Source organism: Rhinoraja longicauda, chromosome 28, assembly GCF_053455715.1.
Source record: "Rhinoraja longicauda isolate Sanriku21f chromosome 28, sRhiLon1.1, whole genome shotgun sequence".
Lineage (NCBI taxonomy): Eukaryota > Metazoa > Chordata > Chondrichthyes > Rajiformes > Arhynchobatidae > Rhinoraja > Rhinoraja longicauda.
In genome coordinates this window covers 22567398-22591674 of record NC_135980.1, presented here as the reverse complement: position 1 = coordinate 22591674, position 24277 = coordinate 22567398, and the positions used below count along the sequence as shown (strand labels likewise).

At 38.0% G+C, this 24277-nt stretch overlaps 1 protein-coding gene across 3 annotated transcripts in view; it reads right to left on the bottom strand.

The window, feature by feature from the left end:
- The window catches only part of ap3d1 (adaptor related protein complex 3 subunit delta 1), a 71697-nt gene that overhangs the window by 28810 nt on the left and 18610 nt on the right, over window positions 1–24277 (bottom strand). For all 3 annotated transcript variants that reach the window (XM_078424108.1, XM_078424106.1, XM_078424107.1), the window contains exons 2-18: window positions 21160–21255; window positions 17945–18025; window positions 17420–17500; window positions 17183–17290; window positions 16956–17085; window positions 15476–15615; window positions 12118–12191; window positions 10497–10546; window positions 8840–8889; window positions 8350–8398; window positions 7395–7540; window positions 5890–6038; window positions 5500–5730; window positions 4085–4316; window positions 2856–3001; window positions 518–665; window positions 170–241 (exon numbers count right to left, since the gene is read on the bottom strand). In XM_078424108.1, coding sequence (XP_078280234.1) covers window positions 170–241; window positions 518–665; window positions 2856–3001; window positions 4085–4316; window positions 5500–5730; window positions 5890–6038; window positions 7395–7540; window positions 8350–8398; window positions 8840–8889; window positions 10497–10546; window positions 12118–12191; window positions 15476–15615; window positions 16956–17085; window positions 17183–17290; window positions 17420–17500; window positions 17945–18025; window positions 21160–21255 — 1983 coding nt within the window. The remainder of the gene's footprint in view (window positions 1–169; window positions 242–517; window positions 666–2855; window positions 3002–4084; window positions 4317–5499; window positions 5731–5889; window positions 6039–7394; window positions 7541–8349; window positions 8399–8839; window positions 8890–10496; window positions 10547–12117; window positions 12192–15475; window positions 15616–16955; window positions 17086–17182; window positions 17291–17419; window positions 17501–17944; window positions 18026–21159; window positions 21256–24277) is intronic.

Sequence of the window (24277 nt, the reverse complement as noted above, 5' to 3'; positions counted from 1 at the left end):
AATATACAATTGAGATTGAAAGTTAAATTGTATAGCCCAGCTAGATTTATAGAAGCCCTGAATTGGAAATAAAACACCCTCATTCCATCCAAGAAAATTGCAGCTGCGTCACAATCACAATACTGAAGAGAAAATACAGCAAGAATAAAATTATGTGTGCTCAACTCACCTTCTGAGGAGATGGGGAACTTTTGATGTAAAATGGATTGTTTGCCTGCTCTTGTTTTCGCACTTCTCGCCTCTAGGATGAGGAAACAAACCATCTCATGTTAAAAACAATATATTGTTTATTATTTGAAGCTTCCCATTGTACAAAAAGTCCCCGAACTACCAAAATATACAGATTCTGGTTCAAAAAAATAGGAATTTGTGCAAATACTTATTTAAGATTGGGATGTTAACTTTTCTATCAAAATGAATTTTCCAAATCCAATTCATAGAAATGCAACATTCTCAATGTAACTTCAGAAATCTGTTAGCAATCCAGGGTAATTTAGATGTTGAAGTTAGAAATTACCCTCGCAAGCTCATCTTCATCCATTTCTGGCTGTCTGTGCCTGATACTTCGTTGCTCCTCCTCATGGAAGATCGTTTTCTTAGTGTTTTCATCGTCTGAAGAGCTTTCTGCAGGGGGAGCATCATTAATCCAGGCATCAAGATCCAACCTGGAAAGGGGGAAAAGTCAAATAAAGGCATTTTTCCATCTCAAACCTATATATATCTGCCTGTCCTGCTCAGTTACTCCAGCACATTTGTGTCTACCTTATTTGTCTTGCCATCTGACACACATGCAAACTGAATTACCTTTTCAAAGTGGTCTTCTAATTTGGAAGACAACTGCAACTGCATGCATATATTACAATGACACACCAGGTTTGGTGAAGGAAGAGCATTTAATTTTGGCCAGGGTAATCGGTATTTTCTCTTAAATTTGTGGCTGTTTAATCAGTTTTCTCTCAGATACAGGGAACTTAGTTAGTCAAGAATAATACTAATAGATCCAACCCAAAATCTTTTTCAGCTTTCTCCGACGAGCATGTTCAGATTTCTATAGTAAATTAATTGCTACTAGTCCTATTAGGGATTCTGCATTTTTGACCCAGAATGGTTATTCTGTTTAATTTCAAAGTCAGAGTTGGGATTCTAAGGGGAAACTCCCATAAATCTTCCATTATTTCTGTTGATTGTCAGAAGTAGATTATAACAAAGGGGAAACTAAAAATAATATTTTCAGGCATTTATCTCGACATTTATTGGTCCAAATTAACGATGGAGGCAGACAATTTATCAATGAACACACCTTTAAAACTTATGCAGGCATTTGCCAAATTATAGAGTAAATGTGCTTAAAATGACATAAACCTTACTGCTTTAAATCAGTCTATTTGGCTGTTTTTTTGTATTAAAAATTGTAAAATCCAATTACAACTCAATTTTACAAGTACCATCTGATGGTAGATTAATAAATTCCAATAAGTTATAGAGCAAGTTTTCTCATTAAAGGTAGCGATGCTAACATTTATCAACGTTTGTCAACATGAAAAAAAAATCATTATCTTCAATGTTCCTTTGGCAGCACTATAGGGACTGCTATTCTTATTGGTTTGGAAAAGGATGGATTTTTATCGCATTTTGGCATAAAAGTAGTTATGTTGATATTAATAATCAAGTTTAATATACAGAGCAATAAATTTGCTGTTCAGAAAATGTTAGAGAATCCAATTTGATTGTCAGCCCTATTTGGCCAAACCACAGGGAATCGGGTAGATCAGTGAACAGATAATAAGAACCAAAAAGGCTGGCAAAAGCATCAGGCATCATCTGTGGGAATGGAGTTCTAGAGGAAAACACCCACCCCCACATCTAATTTTTCTCCTCTCCCAAAAATGCCATAGTACATCTTTTAGATGCTTTTCACCTCTAGAGCGTTAAGCACGTAAACGTATTTCATGCCAGACTAGATGGCATGTGAAGTCATCATTGGTAACAAGGCAGGAGGATCAGGTTTACTCCGTCGTCACTTGATGCCCATGTGTGTTATCCATTGCACATATAGAACACAGAACAATCCTGCTTTGACTCATAGGACATGGAGGAGTACAGCACAGGAATGGGCCCACAATGTTTGTGCCGAACCCAATGCCAAGTTAAACTGATTTCATCTGCCTGTTAATGATCCATATCCCTCATGTCTATCCAAAATCCTCTTAAACGCCACTGCCGTATCTGCCCCCACCACTCTGTGTAAAAAAACAAAACTTGCCCCACACATCTTCAGCAAACTTTCCCTCTCATCTCATAGCTATGGCCTCTAGTGTTGGACGTTTCCACCCTGGAAAAAAAAGTTCTGACTGTCTAAAATTGGCTAAGACTATTTTATAACTTCTACATAGTTATAGAGTTATAACTGTATATAGAATACTGTATATAGCTATGTTAGTGACAGAGAGAGAGTTTTATAACTCTCCAAGACTGACCATCTTGGCCGAGTGCTTCATCCACTAACACCAAGCCGGCATGAGATCAGTTAACTTAGTAGAGATTTTTAATTAACTATGAAATATGACATTATATTTAGTTTGGCACTTCATTTGCCGAGCAGCAAAGGAGCTACAGCTTTTTAATGGTGGAAGATATAGTTCAATCATTCTCAAATCTAGTAGACGCCACGACAGCAGAATGAACCATAAAGTGAAACATTAATCCTTTTATTTAGAAAATAATGAAATAATTTGTTTCCCCAATTGTAATTTTGTTTCCTTTAATTTATACCATTAAAAAGTTAAAAAACATTTTCTGCACTAATTTTAAAAAATGATCAATTGCGCTTCAAATGGTGAAAATCGAAGTCTTACCCATCTGGCAGTGGGACTTTCTTCTGTGCTTTAGGGGCAACAGGATTTAGTTCTCCAGTAAATAAGGCCATGACTTCTTCTGCCACGGGGATATCCTTAGCTTGAAGTTTATGTATGTATTTAATCAGTTGAAGAATACACGAAGCCTGAACAATAAAAGACAATAATGCGTAACATTAAAAATACGCCGTTGTTGCTGCTCACCTCATAGCCCCTGGCTGACAGTACTTTATTCTGGCGGCCGCTACCGACAGGGCACACTTAGTCACCATGGGCCACCCTCCCATATCACCAGCAGCCAATTCTTCCTATTGGCCATCACTTTGTCCACTCCACCACTCCCCCTTCCACCGCTGCCTCTTCCTCCTTCTCCTCCAAAGTCCCCGACGGTCTCCTACCATCATTTTATCCACTCCGCTGCTCCCCACTCCATCACCACCTCTTCCTCCTTCTCCTCCAGAGTCACCGACATATTCCAAGGTGGAAGAGATACAGCGTAGAAACAAGCCCTTCGGCCCACCAAGTCCACGCCGGCAAGCGATCCCTCATACTCTAGCTCTATCCTCCACACTACGGACAATTTACAGAAGCCAATTAACCTACAAACCTGCACATCTTTGGAATATGGGAGGAAACCAGAGCTCCCGGGGAAACCCCATGTGGTCACAGAGAGAATGTACAAACTCTGTTCGGACAACACCTGTAGTCATGATCGAACCTAGGTCTCTGGCGCTGTAAGGCAACAACTCTACCGCTGTGCCACTCTTTGTTTCTACCTAGATTTAAGATGGTTCCAACTTGTGTAAAATCTGACATACTGGTTTGACTGACTGACTAAGGGTTAAAGGAAGTCGGGAAGTTTCTGTACTTTTATTTGGCCCGATTGTACTTGTGTATAGTATCATCAAATTTGATTGGAGAGCATGCAAACAAAGCTCCTCACTGTACCTCGGTAAAGTGACAATAATAAACCTGGCCTACGAGTCAGGGCAGTTAAGTAAAACGTGTGTTTGTCGAGATGTGAAAAATGGTTAATAAAAAATATACATTTATTTGGAGGCTTACTATTTTGGTGATGAGAGAAGAACTAAACACCTAGCAATTAAAGTAATTCATAGTAGTTTTCTTACAACAAATGAAGAATATGACAAAGAAAATATAATAATGGACATAGCAGGACAAATACAAAGTGCACAGTGAATCTGTGAAAGGAAATGCTGCTCACGTACCCGCTCCTGCACTTCAAGATCTGCATTCTGAACAAACTGGGGTAGCTTGTCAATTAAAATTTGTGTTATTTTCTCAGCAGCCTCCTTGTCACCTGCTTGCTCGTGTTGTTGTAATATTGATGCGTATAGTTTTGCAGCATTCTGCACGTAAACTGCCTGTATGTGTCCTGGTAGTGTTGTGACTTTGGACTTCAGCATAGCTTCCAGTGTTTGATTAGGCTCTTGAAGATGTCTGGTAAATGCACAAGTTAAAATATTAAGTGCAATTTCTTGCAAGTGGAGTTGACACAGAGATTTCTCTATTGACTGACTGAAAGATCACTTTTGTTAATCAGGCACGAGTTATGAAACAAACGACATAAATGTAGCAACACCTCTTTACACACCCGGTCATGATACAGAGTCTTGGTCAAAAGTGTGATTACCCCTTTGTCTCCACAGATGCTGCCTGGCCCACTGAAAAAACAGGTTCCTCCAGCAACTTGTTTTTTCCCCCTGCAGATAACCAAGATGTGGCCCCAAGTCAATGTCCTTATGAAACAATGGATTAATTAATTGATTGATTGATTGAAAGATACAAAATGGAAAAAGGCCCTTCAGCCCGCCAAATCCATACTGACCACCGATCATCCACTCACACTGGGTCTATGTTATCCCATTTTTGCATACATGCCCTAGGGACTATTCAACGAGCCCATTAACCTAGAAAGTTGCACATCTTTCGGATGTGGGAGGAAACCGGACCACTTGGAGGAAAACCACATGGTCACAGGGAAAATTCCACACAGACAGCATTTGAGGTCAGGATTTAATCCAGATCTCTGGTGCTGTGAGGCAGCAGTTCTTCCAGCTGTGCTACTGTACCATCCTGCTGAGGTAATCTTTATCCAACAAAATTCACAAGATTCTAGCATTAAAAACCATGCACATTTACTCAAATGGGCCTGTGCAGTTCTCGGGGTTTTGGTTTACAAGACACAACTGCCGCAAATTTATCAATGTCATTTGGCCACGTGTACAGAGAGCTGGTATGGGAAAATATTAAAATATATGGAGACACAGATGACAGCATCTGGAACAAAAAACAAACTGCTGGAGGAACTCAATGTGTCAGGCAGCTTCTGTGGAGGGAAATGGACAGAGGATCTTTTGGTTCGAGACCTTCCGCAGACTAAAAATACCAAACTAGTACAGTGGAAATTGGGGTATGGTGGAGGAAATTTTAAGAGTTAACTCATATTGCCTTGGAAACCACGAAGTGACTCTGGTTTGTGAGCCATGAATTACAATATACATAGTGGAGGCATGAAATGCAAGTGTTCTATTTGCTAGTCAAAATGTGACATCTTCAGCACAAATACATGCATTCACATTGCGACACCATGTAAAATGTCCTTATTTTAGGCAGTACTTACTCTGAAAATTCACCACAAATCCATGCTGCGGCATACAGAACTTCACAAATTCCATTCCTTTGCATATTGCCAGCAAGTAGATGGGCATTATCTAACAACATAGCCATCTGTGACACCGCAAAAGCTCGGATGGCCTTCACCCGAATAGCTACATCAAGCATTTGTGCTGCAATTAAGTGACCATGTCGTGTGCCTTCCAGTCGAGTCAGTTCCACCAGAATGCTAATGTACCTATGATTTTAAAAAAGGAAGCTCATCTATATTTTAAAAGTTTTGGAGTAAATACATGATTCATTCATAAACCATTAGCAAGTATCAGCATTAATTTTATAGGTATTCTAGATGGAGGTAAACAAACCAAAATGTGTTTTATAGAGGCTGAGAACTCACCATTCAAAATTGGTGATGTATTGATAGTTGGATTGACTACAAATGTCAATGATTTTTGTCAGGAGTTCATCTCTATACGTTGTGCCCTCTGCTTTATCTACATGAATCATTAATTTCTTCACAATTTCCATCAGATTCTTCTTTGAAACCTACAATATGTTTTCAAAAATTAATGTTTAAGTACTGTCAAATTATAAGCTTAATTACAAGTATCCAAAATTTGAACTTGATTTATGTTCTTCAGCATTTATCATCCAATACAACAAAGTACAATCTTTATAAATGATGAATTGCATTACATTTATTTGTACTTCAAAAACTAAATGGTCTGATTTCCTTCCACTTACACTTGTTAGGAAAATAGCTACCCACTCCAAACCAGTGGACCAAGCAGCAATATGGAATTCAAGATTGGCAAATGAAAAATTAGAAAATTGGACACGTGTTCCAAGTGAACCAACAACGTAACTTTTCTGCAATTATGTGCAATACAGCAGATTTATAGTGGATTACAGATGGTAGTCTTGAAACTAAGAAATTCTATTTGTAAAATTGATTGAGGACTTAAGTGAAGAGTCCACAGAAAGCTATCTCATTAAAATTAACCTTTCAGTTTACATCACTCAGATCAAGTATTCAAATGCCAACCAAACGAAAAGAATGCATTCTGAACACTTGTATGGCAAAAAAGTAAATTAAAAAAATAAACTGGTGGTTTCAAAAGCTGCACCCTACATAATTGTAAGAGTGGATGCATGCTAATTAAATTATTTTATAATACCAAGAAAGAGTTAGAATATATAAGAGATAATAAGAAATGATAATTTAGGTCTGAAAGTTAGTTGACTTCAAATAAATTTAATGCCCGGGAGAGTTAATGACAATACAATATAGATTGCAAGTCATTTTAAACATACAATATCCTTTTCAAGAATTCAAATCTCATTCAAATGCACAACATGTACAATAACAGGGTACAGCCTTATATTATCCTATCAAGCTGTGTTCAACAACTTATGTTTACAAGAACTAGAGCAGTTTTTTCACGATAAGTCCAGGCTGTCCATAACCAGTTGTGCTTAAGCAGGAAAACATATCCAAGCTCAAGATCTTTGGCAATGTATAATTTAGTATCCAAAAAAGTCAGTGCAACACATTCCTATTGCATGCTGCCACAAAAATACTGTTCTGTTCCCATTATCTCAACAAAGCTTTTCTCTTGAATAATACCAAATTATTTTGAGATACAGCTCTATACATGCTATGATTCCTCTGAAATATTGTGATATTTATCATCCATAAGAACATGTAACCAACACGACCTACAAGATGATGATACTCTTCAGATTTTCAGTTTAGTTATTGTAAAATGTTTTCAATCCACTGAGTTACTACTTAAAACGCCCAACACATTAGCAAAGGTGGTTGGTTAACAGTGTATTGTAATTTTCACGTGTTTCATCAAAAGAGCAGGGGGGGGGGGGGGGGGGGGGAAAGTAAATTACCATTCCATATAGAAGATCTAGAGCTCGTAGTCGTATAGATTCATCCTTGTCATCCAGACACTGTAAAATTAGATCCTTGTGGGATTGTACAGATTTGGGATGAGTCTTCAAAATTTTCGACATGGCCAGCAAACCCAGATACTTCACTGTGAAATAGTTTAGAATATTTGGCAATTTCTCATCATTATAATATATAAACAACAAAAATAAAAAGCAGTGGTCACCTATAACAAAAAATAATTTTTATACAGTAAAAACCGACAGTTGCAAAAGCTCGGGGTTCTTGAGGCTCTGTTAATGTTAAGCTCTAATAATTAATATTAAGCTCTATTAAATAAACTCTGCATTAATGTTCTGGCTAAGGAACCAAAATTCAGAGCCAAGTTTCAAAATGAAAAATCGCCTGCACTGAATTAAATTTCATTTAAAAATCCGTCTATCCCCCAAGACTAATTTTGGCCTCAGCTGTTAAATTAGTGGTGGAAGGTCAATTTGTCATTGCCGATAAAATGGCTTAATACGAGGGAAAAACATCGTGTGGGAACCCTTCTCCACCTACAACATGAGATTCAATGGAAAAAGGGGGCGCACGTTACAGAAAATTGTGATGTGGACCGTTTTCTCAGAATGCAAACCCTCTGAAAAAGGTAGTGGACACCTCTGTTGGAACATGCAAATAGGCAAGAGAGAAAAAAAAAAGTGGACATGGTGCATTTCAATTTTCAATACGTTTTCAAGGATGCCTCCCATTCAGAAGGTTGGTCGACAAGGTTAGAGACCAGAGAATTGGAGAACTTGGATGGATTGAGAACTGTTTAACGGAAATATAGCAAAACATGAAAATAAATGCTCCTCTCTTAATTGGGCAAGCTGTGAACAGGGGGGAGTACTATACGAATTAGCAGTATACTTTCACTTTCAAACTAATGAAATAAGTGCAGAACTACCTACTTACAGTTTTGGTCAGAATCTTCAATAAGTATTCGCAACTTCTGCACACAAAGCTGAACAGAAGAAAATAATGTCATATGTTGTGATATTAAGAAAAACTTTAATAATCTATAACTGTTAAGCAGAAAGATGAGCAAAAATCAAATCTACACCAAAAATAACTTGCCACACAGGATTATGATCAGGATTCCAAAGAACACATCATAAAGAAATGGCATTAACACTTCAAAATATGTCCTTAAGAATTTGCAAAAGACTTCAATATGTTTAAATGTTGTTGACAAGTTTTCAATATTAAATCACTGTAAGGGCAGGAACCAAAAGGGCAGGAACCAAAAATGTATTCCATGACTAAAACCCAAACCCATAAAACAAATTAAATAAACCCTGTCAATGAGAGGCCAGAAAAATTAATGGAAAATTATGCAGAATTAAGAAAAATATGCACATACTGTACTCTGACAGAGGATGATACAGCTGAGAAAAACTGTTACCTGGATGCTGGCACTATGATTCGGCATTCCAGAAGAGAGGGAGATGAGAACTGTACAAAGAATAAAATATTAGCCTCAATCTGGTAAATATTTTCTTGCAGAAGAATCTAATAAGAATATTCAAGAATTTAAATTTGAAAGGCAATTGAGAATACACCATTTGACTGAATACCATCTCAATTCTTAGTGTAGCAGTTTAAATTATGAAATCCTAAATCCCAATAGCAATAACATCATTTTGCACCATATTCTGCATGTGGATCATAAGGATTAGATGAAAATGAAAAAAACACAGATGTTGAAAATCTGAAACAAATATACTGGTAATAGAAAATACCAGTATGTATTTTCTGATTAATAGGTAAACAGAAAATGCTAGTAAAACTGAGCTAGTTAGGTTGCATCTTCAGAAACAGTGAACATTTCAGGAAAAGATACGGCAAGTTCAAATGGAAAAACAGGCTTCAAGTGGTCAAGCACTTCCTGAAACAATATTCAAGATGAGAACTATATTTTGCACTCTATGTTTCCCTTTGTTCTACCGATTGTACTTGTATTGGTCTGGATTGTATTTGTGTAGTATTATCTGATTGGACTGGATAGCACACAAAACAAAGCATTTCAATGTACCTCCATACACCTGACCAAAGATATGTGAAACTGTGGCTGATCTCGCAAAGATAACTAAATTATTAGATACCGTCTTATAACCAACAACGCCCAACCTCGAGTGGAAACTAAAAGCAATGATGAGGGTGGGGGGGGGGCCAGAACATCCATAACATCAAAAGGATTACAATCACTAATTTTGTCTAACACGGCAATTACCTTGGACCCAGGAGTATCAGACAGTAATATAATGTAGGCTGCATCTGGTGACAACATTTTAGTCAATTATGACTATATAATTTTTCCTGAGATTCTCATGCCCCACTCAATTTCTAATTCATGAAATAATGTTTGAGCAGAGCATATTTAGATAGGAAAGATTGGTAAACACTGGCTACACCTCTGTGGGCTCTTCTTCAAATAGTCTAGGGAGTCTCAAGGGCTATCAGACCTCTTAATTTATCCCCTTGTTCAAAGGAAAATCTCCAGCAGGATTGCACAGTGCTGCAATTAAGATGTTTACTTTTTTTAAAAAGAGTTAAATCTCAAATCATAACTTCACCCAGTGCAATATCAACATTGGCAGCACGAAATTTGCAATTTTTCTTCTCACCTCTGCCAAAGTACTCTCCAAGTGTACATTGAAACTGTATTCACATGTTTAATAATGATAAAGCTAATGGATTTTCACAAAACTAAGATACCAATTCTTTTTGAAATAATTATAAAATACATTATGGAAACTGCACTATATCTATGATAATTGAGTCCAAATCAATTTCCCCCAATAAGCATTCCTTTAGTTATATCATCCCATGATTAAATTAATATTTTGACAGTTCTGACAAAGCAACACAGTTTTTTGGATATTTTAAATTTAAAAGCAAAAAAAATGTCAAGGTAGAATTTTGCATAACTAGTGGAACAGCTGAGATACAAACATTAATATTCTAACAAGTATTCTAACATTATATTAAAACATTTTAATTTAAAAAAACAGTTTTGCACTTGGAAGCAAACAGACTGCTGATCACCAAGAGGATATTACCTGCTATCACGGTGTTCACACATTCATACAAAAGGGACATGGCTGAGGTACTGCAAAGAAAAGAGAGAATAATAACTTGCCAAATTGTTATTTTACATCCCAATACCAACTATACCAGGTCTTTTCTTCTTGGGATACTCAACTTGCTACCATATAGCCTGCAGTCACTTGCAGGATCAGCCTGTTTGGCGGATAGGAGAGAAAACCGGGGCTTGGCCAATTATACAAGTTTCTTTATGTATTAATAATGCAGTATATTTTCCAACTCTCTTGCAAGTTTGAGATTCTAAGATTCCCCTCTCCGATTTTATGACGACATTCATGGTTCCCTGCAAAATATATATATCCAAAGTTGCATATCCCACACTACCAATATTCCAATTGTTAATTATCTCTTAGTTTTTTAGGAACAACCAAATACAACTTCAGGAACAGCTCAATGTTAATTATTGAATGAATACATATTTATTGCTTTCCTCCAATTACTTCTCTACCTCCACTGCATCCCCATCTCATACTCTAAAGCACATACAAATAACCTGAATACTGATTTGGGGGGAAGCCGCCAAGCAGGCCCTGCTCGTCCCCCAAAGACCAGAGAATGGGACCGGTGATCAAAGAAGGACGTGACGGATGAGGAACAAGGCTGGTAGGGAAGAAAAATAGGGTCTGGCCTATTGTGCCCTCAAGGTCAGCTGCGGGAGGCGCCCCTATGGCACAAAGGTGGATGGGCGAGTGGTGAAAGACGTTGGTTCGCTGCTCGTTTCAGATGTCCACGGTAGGTAATGGCTGGAGACCCTACAGCAGCCTGGGGCTTATCTGGATCGGACCACAGTGTCAAAAAAGAACCATTGAACCATTAAAATATCTTTCCTGTTATATACTGGCATGCTTTTGCAATAACACTTATAATGCAGTGGCTAAACAGCAGTAAGAAATCCCCAAATTAGTTGGCCCATATTAAAAATAGAATTCTACTGACAGCGTATTATTTCACCATAACAGCAATTCTTTCATCAAGAAATATTCAAGTTTTTTTTCTGCAGGCAAAGATAAGGTGAACAGAGAGCCCTCTATATCTAATATACAAAACTCTTACAACATACTTAAATTACATAATGTTTCTACCAAATTAACAAAGCTTGACAATATTCAGTCTCGGACTAATGAAAAAACAAAGTTTGCCAAAAATATGTTGACTAATAAAATACTTCAATGTTTTTTGCAAGTCTTATATTCAAATAACAGCAGATTTTCAAAATCACAACTAAATCTAATTTTGATAGATTATATATTTTGAAATCCTTTTTGGGAATAATTTCATCAGTCAGAGATGCAATTGAACTACCATAGCATTTTAAGATTCACCACAAGAGCTTGATAACAAGATTTTATGCTGGACATTTGATAAATAAGTGTGAATGCAACCCTTCAATTTGCTATACTAAAGATAATTACTCATACAAAGCAAGTTTGCCAAGCACACTGAACAGTGCCACTTTCTGTCCGTCCCAGATCATTAGATTTTACAGTCTGCAACTTATCTGTGTATATTCTTGGATGGTTAACGTTGTTTATTCACCAAAATATAAAAAATAGAACAATCAATGCCATCACTAACCTGTGTATTAAATTTGTCAGTGGCTCAATGAGTTTCTTCCCCAGCCGCGGCTCAAGTGGGGTGAGGGCTCCAAACTAACAGAAAAGTAGGTATTAGTATTACATGATAGCTACCATTGATGTGCACTAACACTTAATTATTGATTTAAAATCATCATGCCATCTGACCATTGAACAAAATCTTTTAGTCTAGAACAGCTCATTATTCTGGATGGTTCTGCATTGAAAAAAGACACTCAAAGTTACCAATGTAATGCCAAGAAAACCTGAACACACTAAATATTACTGCAAATAAGCCATTTTAATATAACAGTCATGATTGCAAATTTATGGCTCAGTTCATTTTCTTTGAAATTATTTGCAAATTGCTTTGTTTGGACTTCCTCTATCTAATAATATTCTGACAGTATGATACCATGACACCATTCCTCTTGGTTGAGGACATTTATTCTATTCATTTCTTCTGCCTTGTCATGAGCAGATTGTGAAAGAAATTTCCAATGTAACTGCATCATAGCTTGTTTTTACTGACCTTCCCTATTTTTAACCAAAGCAAACTACCATAAAACTGCTGTAGCATCAATTTTCCACTCCAAACTGTCACGAGTCAAGAGACGAGAGTCAAGTGTTTAATTTACATATTTTCAGGCAGCGGAACAATGAAATGCTTACTTGCTGCACCATTACAGGCCCATTAATTCAATAATACAACAAATATACAGTAATATATACCATAAATTAATAATCAATAATGCAAGGTAACCAGACCATAATTCAAAACTGATGTGGTGCAACTAAAACAAAGTCCACAGTAGATGCCGAGATAGGGTTGTGGTTATTGTTTTGCAGTGTTCAAGAGCTGATAGTTGATGGGAAGAAGCTGTTCTTGAACTTGTAGGTCACAGCATTCAAGCTCCTAAACCTTCTTCCCAATGGTAGTAGATGATACTACCATGGCCAAGGTGGCATGTGCCTTTGAAGATATTAGTTGCCTTTTTGAAGCAGAACCTCCCGTCGACCCCTTCAATATGTGGAGGTCAGAGCTTGTGATGGACCAGGCATTTCCTATCACTTTCTACCGACTCTTTCGAATGGGCTTAGGAATTACTGAACCAGGTCATGATGCAACCAGTCAGTAAGTTTTCTATTGTACACCTGTAGAAGTTTGATAGAACATTCGGCAACATAACAAATCTCATCAATCTTCTAAAAAAGTAGAGGCATTGGTTGGCTTTCTTTGTGATTGTATCAATGTGCTGTGCCCAGGATGGATCTTCAGAAATATGCACGCCTATGCAACCTGAACCTGTTTACTCTCTCCACCACTATCTCGACATGAGGACAGGTTTGTGGATCATTGGCTTTCCTTCCTGAAAACAATAATGGTCTTGCTAACATTGGGAGATTGCGGTTCTAGCACCATTCCATCAGATTATCAATCTCCTGTTCTCTGACGCATCATTCCCTGTTACTCATCCAACAACAGCGCTATCATTGGGGAGGTTAATGATGACGCAGAAGCAGTGTCTGTCAACACAGTCATGGGTATAGAGTGTTGAGCATGTGTATATAATTCCGTCAATATGCCCCCATTTTCACATCATCAGAATAAATCTATTCTGAAAGGTGTACAGGAAAATAATTTTCTGCAAGATGCTGACATTCTTTCCTTTACATTTGTTTTTCTCAAGTTTGTGAAAATAATTGCACTTTTTAATTCATGGAAGAGCAATTATTTTAATTATTTGTGGAAATTCTGTCCCCGGTAATCTCAGTTAATTCTAAGATTCCCGTGTTAATAAATAAAAATTGCACCTCAATTGCATCCACCTTTAGTTATCTATCTATCTATCTATCTAATCTTACTAAAACTCTGACTTGTATGTATATCTGTAACAGTGATTTCGGCTGATTTCTGCAAAACGGTGAGGCGTAGCGCCACAATTTTTGCACCGCCTTAATCACACCGCTGGACGCTTGCCGAAAATGATATTGTTATTTAATTCGGTCGTATATTTTTTAAGTTACAGAGGTTTAAAAGTCTTTTTTTAAATCCCCCCGACCTTTCACTGATGCGCTCCCCCCCCCCCGGGCCTTTGAATGATGCGATCTCCTGCACCCCCCCCCCCGGACTTTTCACTGATCCGATCCCCCGCACCCCCCCCCCCCCCCACCGGGCCTTTAACTGATGCTAAGAGTGTGTCTGGGGGAGAGAAGATGGGGGGGAGGGGGTCTGAGAATGGGGAATGGGACAACAGGGGTAGTGCGGAGGGGAATTGGTGGTGGGGGAAAGAGGGGTACTGGGAAAAGGGCAGGTCCATATCCCTCCCCTCTCCCCCATCCCTCCCTCCTCCCCTCCCCCTCCCCCCTCACTCTCTCCCCCCTCCACAAATACCGCCCCATCTCTCATCACCCTCCCCCCCTCCATCCTCAACACCTCCCTCCCTCCACCACTCCCTCCCTCCACCACTCCCTCCCCGCCCAAGGGGAGGGTGTGGGGAGAGTAAGAGTGGGGCTGGGGGAGGAGAAAATGGGGGGTTTGGGGACGGGCCCAACGGGCCCGCTTTGAACGGGCACACTTGTTCTAGTATATATATAAAATCACAAACTACATGCAAGTAGCTCCAATTGTAAAACTTCATGAGGCAATTACATTACCAGCACCTGTCAGCAAATGTCTTTTGCAGCCATTTTGATCTCCCTGTTGCCAGCCATTTTAATTCACCTTCCCATTCCCACACTGACTAGTCTGACCTCGGTCTCTTCCTGTCAGGACGAGGCAAAATGCAAACAAGAGAGCAGCACTTCATGTTCTGCCTGGGTTGTCAGCAACCTAATGGGCATGAACATTAAATTCTAAAATTTCAGGTAATCCACACCCCCATCCTTTTCTCTCACCTATGATGGTATCCCTTATTCACCTTACTTCCCACCTTATACACAGCCCCATATCACCCCAATTTCTCCCCATCTGCCCCCCGTTGTTCTCATCTACCTCCATCTCTCATTCAGTTTTATTCTTCACCTTCCTTTACTATCTTATTCCCGATTCTGCAGCCTTTTGGTCTCCACTTAGAACCTCTCAGCCTCTATTGCCTGTCCCATCGCCTGCCAAGCCACCCTTCCTCACCTATACCTACCATCACTTGCCAGGTCTTGCCCCGCCCATCTTTATACCATCTACCTCCTCTCTACTCTTTCAGTCCAGATGAAGGGTCGACCCAAAACCTCAACTGACCGTTTCTTTCCATAGATATGGCTTGACCCTCTGAAATCCTCTTGCTGCTCTATTTTTTTTCCTATTAATTTAAGGTCTGATTTCCTTGTTGTTCGATAAAATGTATTTTTAATTAACTTACAAGTTTAATAATTTTAATGAGGACCCAATTATTAGTTGATGATGTCATTAGTTTGAAAAAGAGTGGAGCCAGAGAAAGGTAATTCTTGGGATTCCGTCGGGCAAGCTCACAGATGACATTCACAGCAGCAGACTGAACACCTGGAGAACAAACAGAGGTAACAGACTTCACTGAGTGATCAAAGCAAGTAAAACATTGAAAATCGACAATGTTGAACCATTCCCTTGAAGAAGTTGTGCCACAGTTAATTCAGCAACTAGTACATTTGGGCAACTTTATTGGTACTGTTTTTTTAAAAATAGAATTGGTTTAAAATAAAAGTACACAATACGAAAATGGTGCAAAAACTACTCTGAATTAATACTTGGAAGACAAGACGATAAGCACAGTCTTCCAAGTATTAATTGGGAGTAATTAATTAATTCTAATTTTAAATTTAGGCCCAATTTGAGAAACTGAATTTTGATTTGGTTCAAACTTGATTTGACTTGTATTGCTGTTACCATAGGACATAGGAGCAGAAATAGGCCATCCAGTCTGCTCCGTCATTCAATCGTAGCTGATCTATTTATCCCTCTCAACTCCATTGTCCTGCCTTCTCCCCATAACCGTAATTAAAAAACTATCAATCTCAGCCTTATAAAATACCCAATGTCTTGGCTTCCACAGCTGCCTGGGGCTATGAATTCAACAGATCCAACACCCTCTGGCTAAATAAATTCCTCCTCATCTCCATTTGGAAGATACGTCCTTTTATTTTGAGGCTGTGCCCTCCAGTTCTAGTCTCTACCCATTTAGACCTGCAATTTCTGAATCCTCTCCCCATTTAGAAAGTAGTCTACCCCTTTATTTGTTCTACCCAAGAGGTTCTACCATACACCTTTCTATGCTGTATTCCATTTACCACTTCTTTGCTCACTCTTCCAACCTGTCCAAGTTCTTATGCGGACTCCATGCGTCCTCAACACCACCTGTCCCTCCACCTATCTTCGTATCATCCTCAAACGGCCACAAAGCAGTCACTTCCCTCATCCAGATCATTAACATATAATGTGAAGAGTAGCAAATCCAACACTGACCCCTGCGGACACCATTGGTCACTGGCAGCTAACCAGAAAAGCCCCCCCTTTATTCTCACTCTTTGCCTTCTGTCAATTTCTATAAATTCAAACTTCAATACATTCAAAATCAACAGTGCATGCAGTTGACCAAATTAACCAGTCAAAATTCTAAGCTACTTAAACTGGGCCTAAAGAATCAATGTATTCCTTAAAATAAATAAAATAATTCAGCATTTGATTCACTAAAATATTACATGACCACTGATGTAAAAGTGTATATTCCACAAACAAAAACTTCTTGAAAATAGCTGGACCCACACCAAAAATAAATAAAAATTCTGCTTGATCATGAATTCCTACGCTAAATTGTGCAATTAAATAGGCACCAATTATTAGCATGTTCTGTGAAAGCAACTGACCCGAATCTGGATCTTCCAGTTTCTCTTTAAGGCGTGGGAAAGCAGGTCGCAGGGATTCAGGGTATTTGAGGAACACCTTGTACATGATAAGCACAGCTTTCTTTCTAATGTAAGGCTTTGTGTGAGACATCTGTGGATCAAAGTAGCTGTTAGTGAATAAATATAATTACAGAGATCAAAAAAGAACCCTTCCCAAGCCCGTATGTTTTAAAGATAAAACAACGTACCAATGTCATAATGTCATTTGCCAAATCCCTGGCAAGATCCGGAGTAACAAAACAGGATAAACCTGTCAAAGCAACTCCTGTATCATACTGATTTGGGCTGCTGAGATCCTGTTTATGCATTAAAAGAAAGCTTGGATTAGAATTAAGAATACTGTACAAACCAAATAAACGGCACATTTTAATTAATTACGTTTTTCCATCATTTAAAATTCATAGATTAATCGTCTCTCAACTTGCCTTACGAATCTGATTTGTTGTTAACATGATTACATCAGTCCCTTCATAAAAACACTGAGAGGCCGCCAGGTATCCTATTCTCTGCAGGAAGGAAAAATGCAGAGTTACAATAATGACAACACAACAATAAAAACCTCAGTGCACAATCTTTGAAGGTAAATGCAATAATCTTTGTAATATAAAAGGAACAGCTGTGCAACTAGATGTTGTTAGAAAAAGTAAGACTGGGTTTTCAGGATGGAATCACCTTTCCCAAATCTACTTCCCCTTTGAGATCTTAAACCATATAAGATAAAGGAACAAGGATAAACAAACACAAACACATTTTAAAAAATAAGCTTGGCAGAATGCATAAATTTCAACCGATATACAAGTTTGCTAATCATAAACTAAAATCCTGCAAGGATAAACAATAATGAAATGTTAGTGATTCATAATCAGCAACGACTGCAATTAATATTAATGTACTCTACAGCTTATGCATTCATCTAAGCAACGGTATACATTAAAAAATAGAACCTCTACCTTGAATGTAAACTTCGATGAACTCATTACTTCAATAATATTGAACGCAGCCCAACTGATGTCATATCCCACCATTTGCAGCTATTGTGGAGAGAAAAGAAACACTTTAAATGTAACTGAACCGGGCAATATATTATAAAATGTGGATATTATAATACAAGAATGTAAGGAATACAATTAGGAAAGAGTCACACAATCAACCCCCACACCATCCAACCCTCCAAGCTGCTTTGCCATAGACCTTCGAACCCAATCCCCATTTGTCACAATTTTCTCAAGCATCTTAAACTACTTTACACCTGCAGAATATTCAATGAAAGGGTACACATATAATAAACACATTTTTCATTTCAGTCCTCAGTTAGCTGCTTGAAGGATGCAGGATGGCGCCAAAACCATAGCGACTCCTGCGGTTTGACTCAGTGTGGTCTACTATCTTACACTTAGTATGATTACGCCTAATGTACAATAGGATTGTCACTGAATTATAAGCACAATATTTTTTTGCATTATTAGGTACACATGATAACAAAGTACCATTGAACAATTACCATGTTATTTGAAATAACTCCATGTGATATCTTATAAGCAACGACTTCCATGGTGATGAACCCAGTAGGTTAGGCAGCATCGGTGGAGAGAAATGGTCAGATGGCGTTATGGATCAGGACCTTCAAGACGTTCTCTGCATATTTCCCCCCACATGACCTGCCGAGTTCTTTCATCAATTTGTTTTGTTGCTCTCTTTATCTCTTTTGTTAACCACGATTGTGCCTTTTTCTCATGGAATTCATCTTTTTCATTAGAACAAAACCTTGCCTAACAGCTTATTGAATATCAGTCACTGTTCCTCTATTGATCTGTCTCTTAGCTTGTTTACCTAGTCCATTTGAAACAACATCTCCCTCATATCATCACCATTAATCTAAAGGTTATCATAATTAATGGTTATGAAAATTTACAGCATGATCTTGAAATGTTGGGCAAGTGGTTAATGGTGTTTAATGCAGATAAATGCACGATGTTGCATTTTGGAAAGTCCAATCAGGCCTGAACCTTCACAGTGAATGGCAAGGCCCAGGGGCGTGTTAGAGAGCGGAGGGATCAAGGAGTGCAGCACATAGTTTCTTGAAAATGGCATCACAGGTAGATAGGGTGGTCAGTATATTGAGTTCACTACCCTTGAGGCGATCTTTAACCACAAGATCCCCGATCAATCATTCCTCATTACATTAGACCAAACCAAAACTGCCAGTTCCTGGGTGAGGTCCACGATGTATGGCTTTAAAAACCATCCCTGATGCATTCCACAAATTCTTCTTTAATAATATGCATGCCAGAATTGTTCAATCAATCAAGATGTAGATTGAAATCTCCCATGATAAGTGCAGTTCTCTTTAATACCCTTGATATTTCCCCATTTATGTTCTGACTGATCGAGAGGTCACATTTTGGGGATTGAAAGTCCACTCCCACGCTTGCCTACCTTCCATTGCTATTCATGATTATTGTAACCAAAACTAATTCCACCTGTCCAAAGGCTTCCGCTGCCTTTACATCATGTAGAAACAAGGAATTACAGATGCAGATTTATACAAAAGGACACAAAGTGCTGGAGTAACTCAGCGGGTCAGGCAGCATCTCTGGACAACATGCATTGGTAATTTTTGACTCGGGACCCTTGCTCAAAAGGGTCCTGATCCAAAATGTCACCTATCCATGTTCTCCAGAGATGCTATCTGACCTACTGAGTTACTCCAGCATTTTGTAGCCTTTACATCATGACTCAGCATTGTTCTGACACCTTCAATTAATAATGCCTCCTCTCCCTTTTCGTCTGTTCTGTTGGAACAATGATCGACCTGGAATATGGAGCATCCAGTCCTGGGCACCCTGTAACTATATCTTTAAGAGCCATGAGATCATACTCATATGTTGCTGCCTGTACTAACACTTCTACCTAGTTGCAAATGCTCTGTGCATTCATATAAAGAACATTAAGCTTTGATTTTTGTTTACAGTTATTTACAACATCCGTGCCTTTATACTTAAGCCCTTCAAGCATTTCATAAATCTTCCAAGTTGCATGTTGTATCTTTATGTTAATGCATTTGAACCAGCGCACCAATGTTTCCGTACACCATTCAAAAACTCATACCAATTATTTCAATCAAGATTGACTTTATATTTCCCACATTACATACCAGTCTCTTTCTTTCCCATTTAGTATATCCATTTCTCTTTGCAGACACTATATCCCTTTAGTTTAGTTTAGATACACAGAATGAAAACAGGCCTTTCGGCCCACCGAGACCACACTGACCATCGTCACCCATTCATACTAAATCTATGTAACCCCATTTTTGCATCCACTCCCTACATACACACTACGGGCAATTTCCAGAGGCCAATCAACCTACAAACCACCACGTCTTTGGAATTGGGAGGAAACCGGAGCATCTGGAGAAAAACCATATGGCCACTGGGAGAACATACAAAATCCACATAGACAGCACCTGACTGAGGTCAGAATCAACCTGGGTTTTTGGTGCTGCAAGTCAGCAGCTCTACCAGCTGTACCACTATACCACTCAAAATCCTTACCAATTCCCCACCTAGGTTTATATAAAATATTTATTCTCAAAAATGAAGTGAAAATATTTGAAGAGGAACAGGGAGATAATATGAATATGTTTCAATCACTTAACATTTCATACAGACTAATAATTTGAAGCTACAAAAATAGTCTTTGATTAAAATAACCTCTTGCAGGGAAGGGTTCGTACTGTGCTGCACATTTGATGCGAGTCTCAGCTTTGCATCTCCAAGGTAAACTTGTTCAGTTTAGACCAGGTGCATAGATTAGAAATGATTACAAAGCAAAAATACAAGCAGCAGAGTAAGTCACTCTTATTAGTATCTTAGCTCTAAATTTAGAGTGCATTTGTTTCATAATTACAGAAGCAAAACGTAAACAAAAATGAACCGGGGTTTGGGGAATGGGGAGTTTAAAGGGGTAAGATTTGAAGGGTGAACCAAAACTGCTATAATATTCAGCACTTGAACACATGCCAAGATCATGTTACCAAAGGATGCAGATTATTCTCGTGAGATTTGTAAAGCTGAACAAAAAGCATACTGTAAAACGTTTGTTACAATTTATTTAATTTTATTTAAGCAGAACATTAATCAAATGTATGACATTTTGTACTTACATATGCAAGCTTGATGACTGCATTTGCCTTGACTGCAATATTGTCCTGCTTGAGCTCCTGCTTTATTTCATCAAAACATTGCGAAATGTATTTGGCCTGAAAACAAGATTAATCGGCAATTAAATTCAGCACTTGAATGAAACTATTATAAAGGAGTGCTTTGAAAATAAAACTGGAAAAAAATTCCCAACTATTATTTTAAATACACAAGAATTATGAAATGGCTCACTATCATCGGCGTACATCCCCACCAACACATCCATAATGTAGGTGTACAACCATGTCAAATGATTGATTATCTTGCAAGCAGACAGGAACTCAAAACAACAATTTTTTTAATTGAAACAGGAACGTATAATTATGTTGTTGATCCAAATCACTGATGACAGATGAAATATAACCTCTTTCTTCAGATGCATCCAAACTTATTTTCAGCATTTCTTATTGATGAAATTACTGATATCAAGTTACAGCCAATGGTTAAAAAAGCACCACCATAATGTGTAGCATAATTAAATAATCTCAAATAAAATGACACTCCAATGCTACAGTTGACCATGATTACTGGATTTGCCAAAGTATGTTCCTGAAAGGAACTCCATTGCCATAAAAATATATCTGCAGATGTAATTGAAATATAATACATCCAAATTTTAATTATGGCATGCTTGGTTATAGAACATAGAACAGTACAGCATCAGAAAGGTGTCTTTTGGCCCACAATGCTTGTGCCGACCGTGATGCCAAGTTAGACTGACCTCATCTGCCTGTACATGATCCATATCCCTCTACTCCTTATACTTCCGTGTGCCTATCTAAAAGCCTCTTAAACGTTTCACCACTTGTATACAAATGTATTATCTCTTACATTTGAAAGACCAAAACTTTACACAGCACCAGGTGCGGAACCACCAATCTACTGTGAAAGTGTATCAAATGTACTTGTGAAATGTGAAAGTGTACTTTTATATTCTCTGCAATAAAGGCAAATATTCCTTAGGTTTTCCTGGCTTGTTCCTATACCTGCATGATAACACTTTGTGTTTCAAGTATTAGGATCCCAGAACCCACTGTTTCACAACATCTGGGAATGGCGTTTAAGATAATTGGGGGGGGGGGGGAAATATTAAAAAATAAGACGAAGCTTCCCCTGAAGTACAATTTTCATGTGATATTCTTTCATTTATGGTCTTTTCAGGTTGTGACTTTTACCAATTTAGATAATTTCTACATCAACTTTCAAAAGAGAATCAATAATTAAGGAAATTAAAAGATGCTCTACAAAGCACTGGAGATCACAAACCAATTCCAGTAATGGTTTTATACTAAGAATGCTACATATATGGGAAGCTGGAAGTTACTTCAATATTGTAAGACTGTAGAGTATTTAAATACTCACATTACAGTTTTGAGTTTTCCCTTTCAGAATCTCCGCTCCTTACAAAAAAGATGCAACTTGTGCATTACATCTTTTCCACAGTTGCAATGAAATACCTCCTTCATCTAGACTTGAGAGTCTGTTCTAATACTGCCAAATCCATTAGGGATTCATTTTGAGCTTCTCTGAGCTTTATTTTCTTTCTGACAATGTGAGTAATATGATTTAAAAAAATACCCAAGGCATCAGATGGCACTGGAATTCTATTTTAAGATTACAGGCGGCAAGTCAAAGAACAGATCTAAAAGATCAAAACAGTGTTACAATTCTTCTTCAGGATTTCAATTCTAATGACGTAGCCTCCTCGACAACCCATTTCCATCCAGGCAGATGTCACATCTGTCCCTAGACCTCATCATTCATTTTCACCCTGGAATTTTAACAACCCTTCCAGGTGAAAGAGAAGTTCACTTGCATCTCTTCCAACCTTATCTATTGCATTTGGTCTTCCTAAATATGGCCTGCTTTACATCGGTGAGATCAAGCATAGACTAGGTGACTATTCAGTCGAACATTTGCCTTCTGTCCTATTCTGCTTGTTTTCAGTCTACTCACACACAAAATAAATCAATCAGTTTATTCTCCTTCACAGCTCATCCGCTCAATGGAAGCCAATAAACATCGTAAGACATCGCAGTAACGCCTAGATGCCCTTCATCATGGTCCAAGGTCATAAAACTATCCAGCTGGATTATTCTGATCAGTTGTCTCAAATTCGTTTAGAAATCAAAGGCTTCTTGTTCTGACCTAGTCACCCTAAATCTAGACACTATCAATCCCAACTAAAGGTTTGCAATGACCATGCAGAATGTTTTACTTTAGTAGCTTAAAAGGAACCCAATTTAGTAATCTGCGGTAAACAAATTATTTAATGGACTGGGTATTTTAACTTGGAACTGGCAAGCAAACATTCGGGAAACAGTTCACTGATTTTAGTCAACATAGCCATTGGCAAGATTTGAAATAGAGAAAAAAAATATGCATTGTAAATTAGTGACTTTGATATGCCTCCTTCAATCCAGCAGAGAGATAAACCCAGAGAATAGTTCCTTAGAAATTTCTGATCTCTTTCACAATGGAAAGATAGATAAAGATGGAAACTACTAGTTGCTTACTTTACAAGGTAATTGAGAGAGGGTGGTTAAGTGCAGTAGATCATTCATGTGATATTTCAAGTTTCTTTGGCATAATCAATAAGATGCATGAAAGGTGGATTATATTTAGTACACGAAGTTTAAAAGAAGATTGCAATCGATTCTATGCATTTGAAAGCAAAATTGCATGAAAATTATTTTAAACCAATTTTATTGGCAGTTGTCAGTCGTGGTCAATAAGATAATGCAATATATTCTGCACGAGATGCAATGCAGGAATAATAATAATAATAATAATAATACATTTTATTTATATAGCGCTTTTCATATACTCAAAGACGCTTTACAGAGATTTTGAGAACATAGGGAAATTAATAAATAGATAAATAAGTAAATAAATAAATGAACAGAGAAAGGAGACAGAAGGTGAGGTGACCTTCAGTGGTTGAAGGCAGTACTGAACAGGTGAGACTTCAGCGATGTTTTGAATGTGATGAGTGTGGGGGAGTCTCTAACGGTTTGGGGTAGTGAGTTCCATAGGGTGGGAGCAGCGATGGAGAAAGCCCTGTCCCCCCAGGATCTGAGT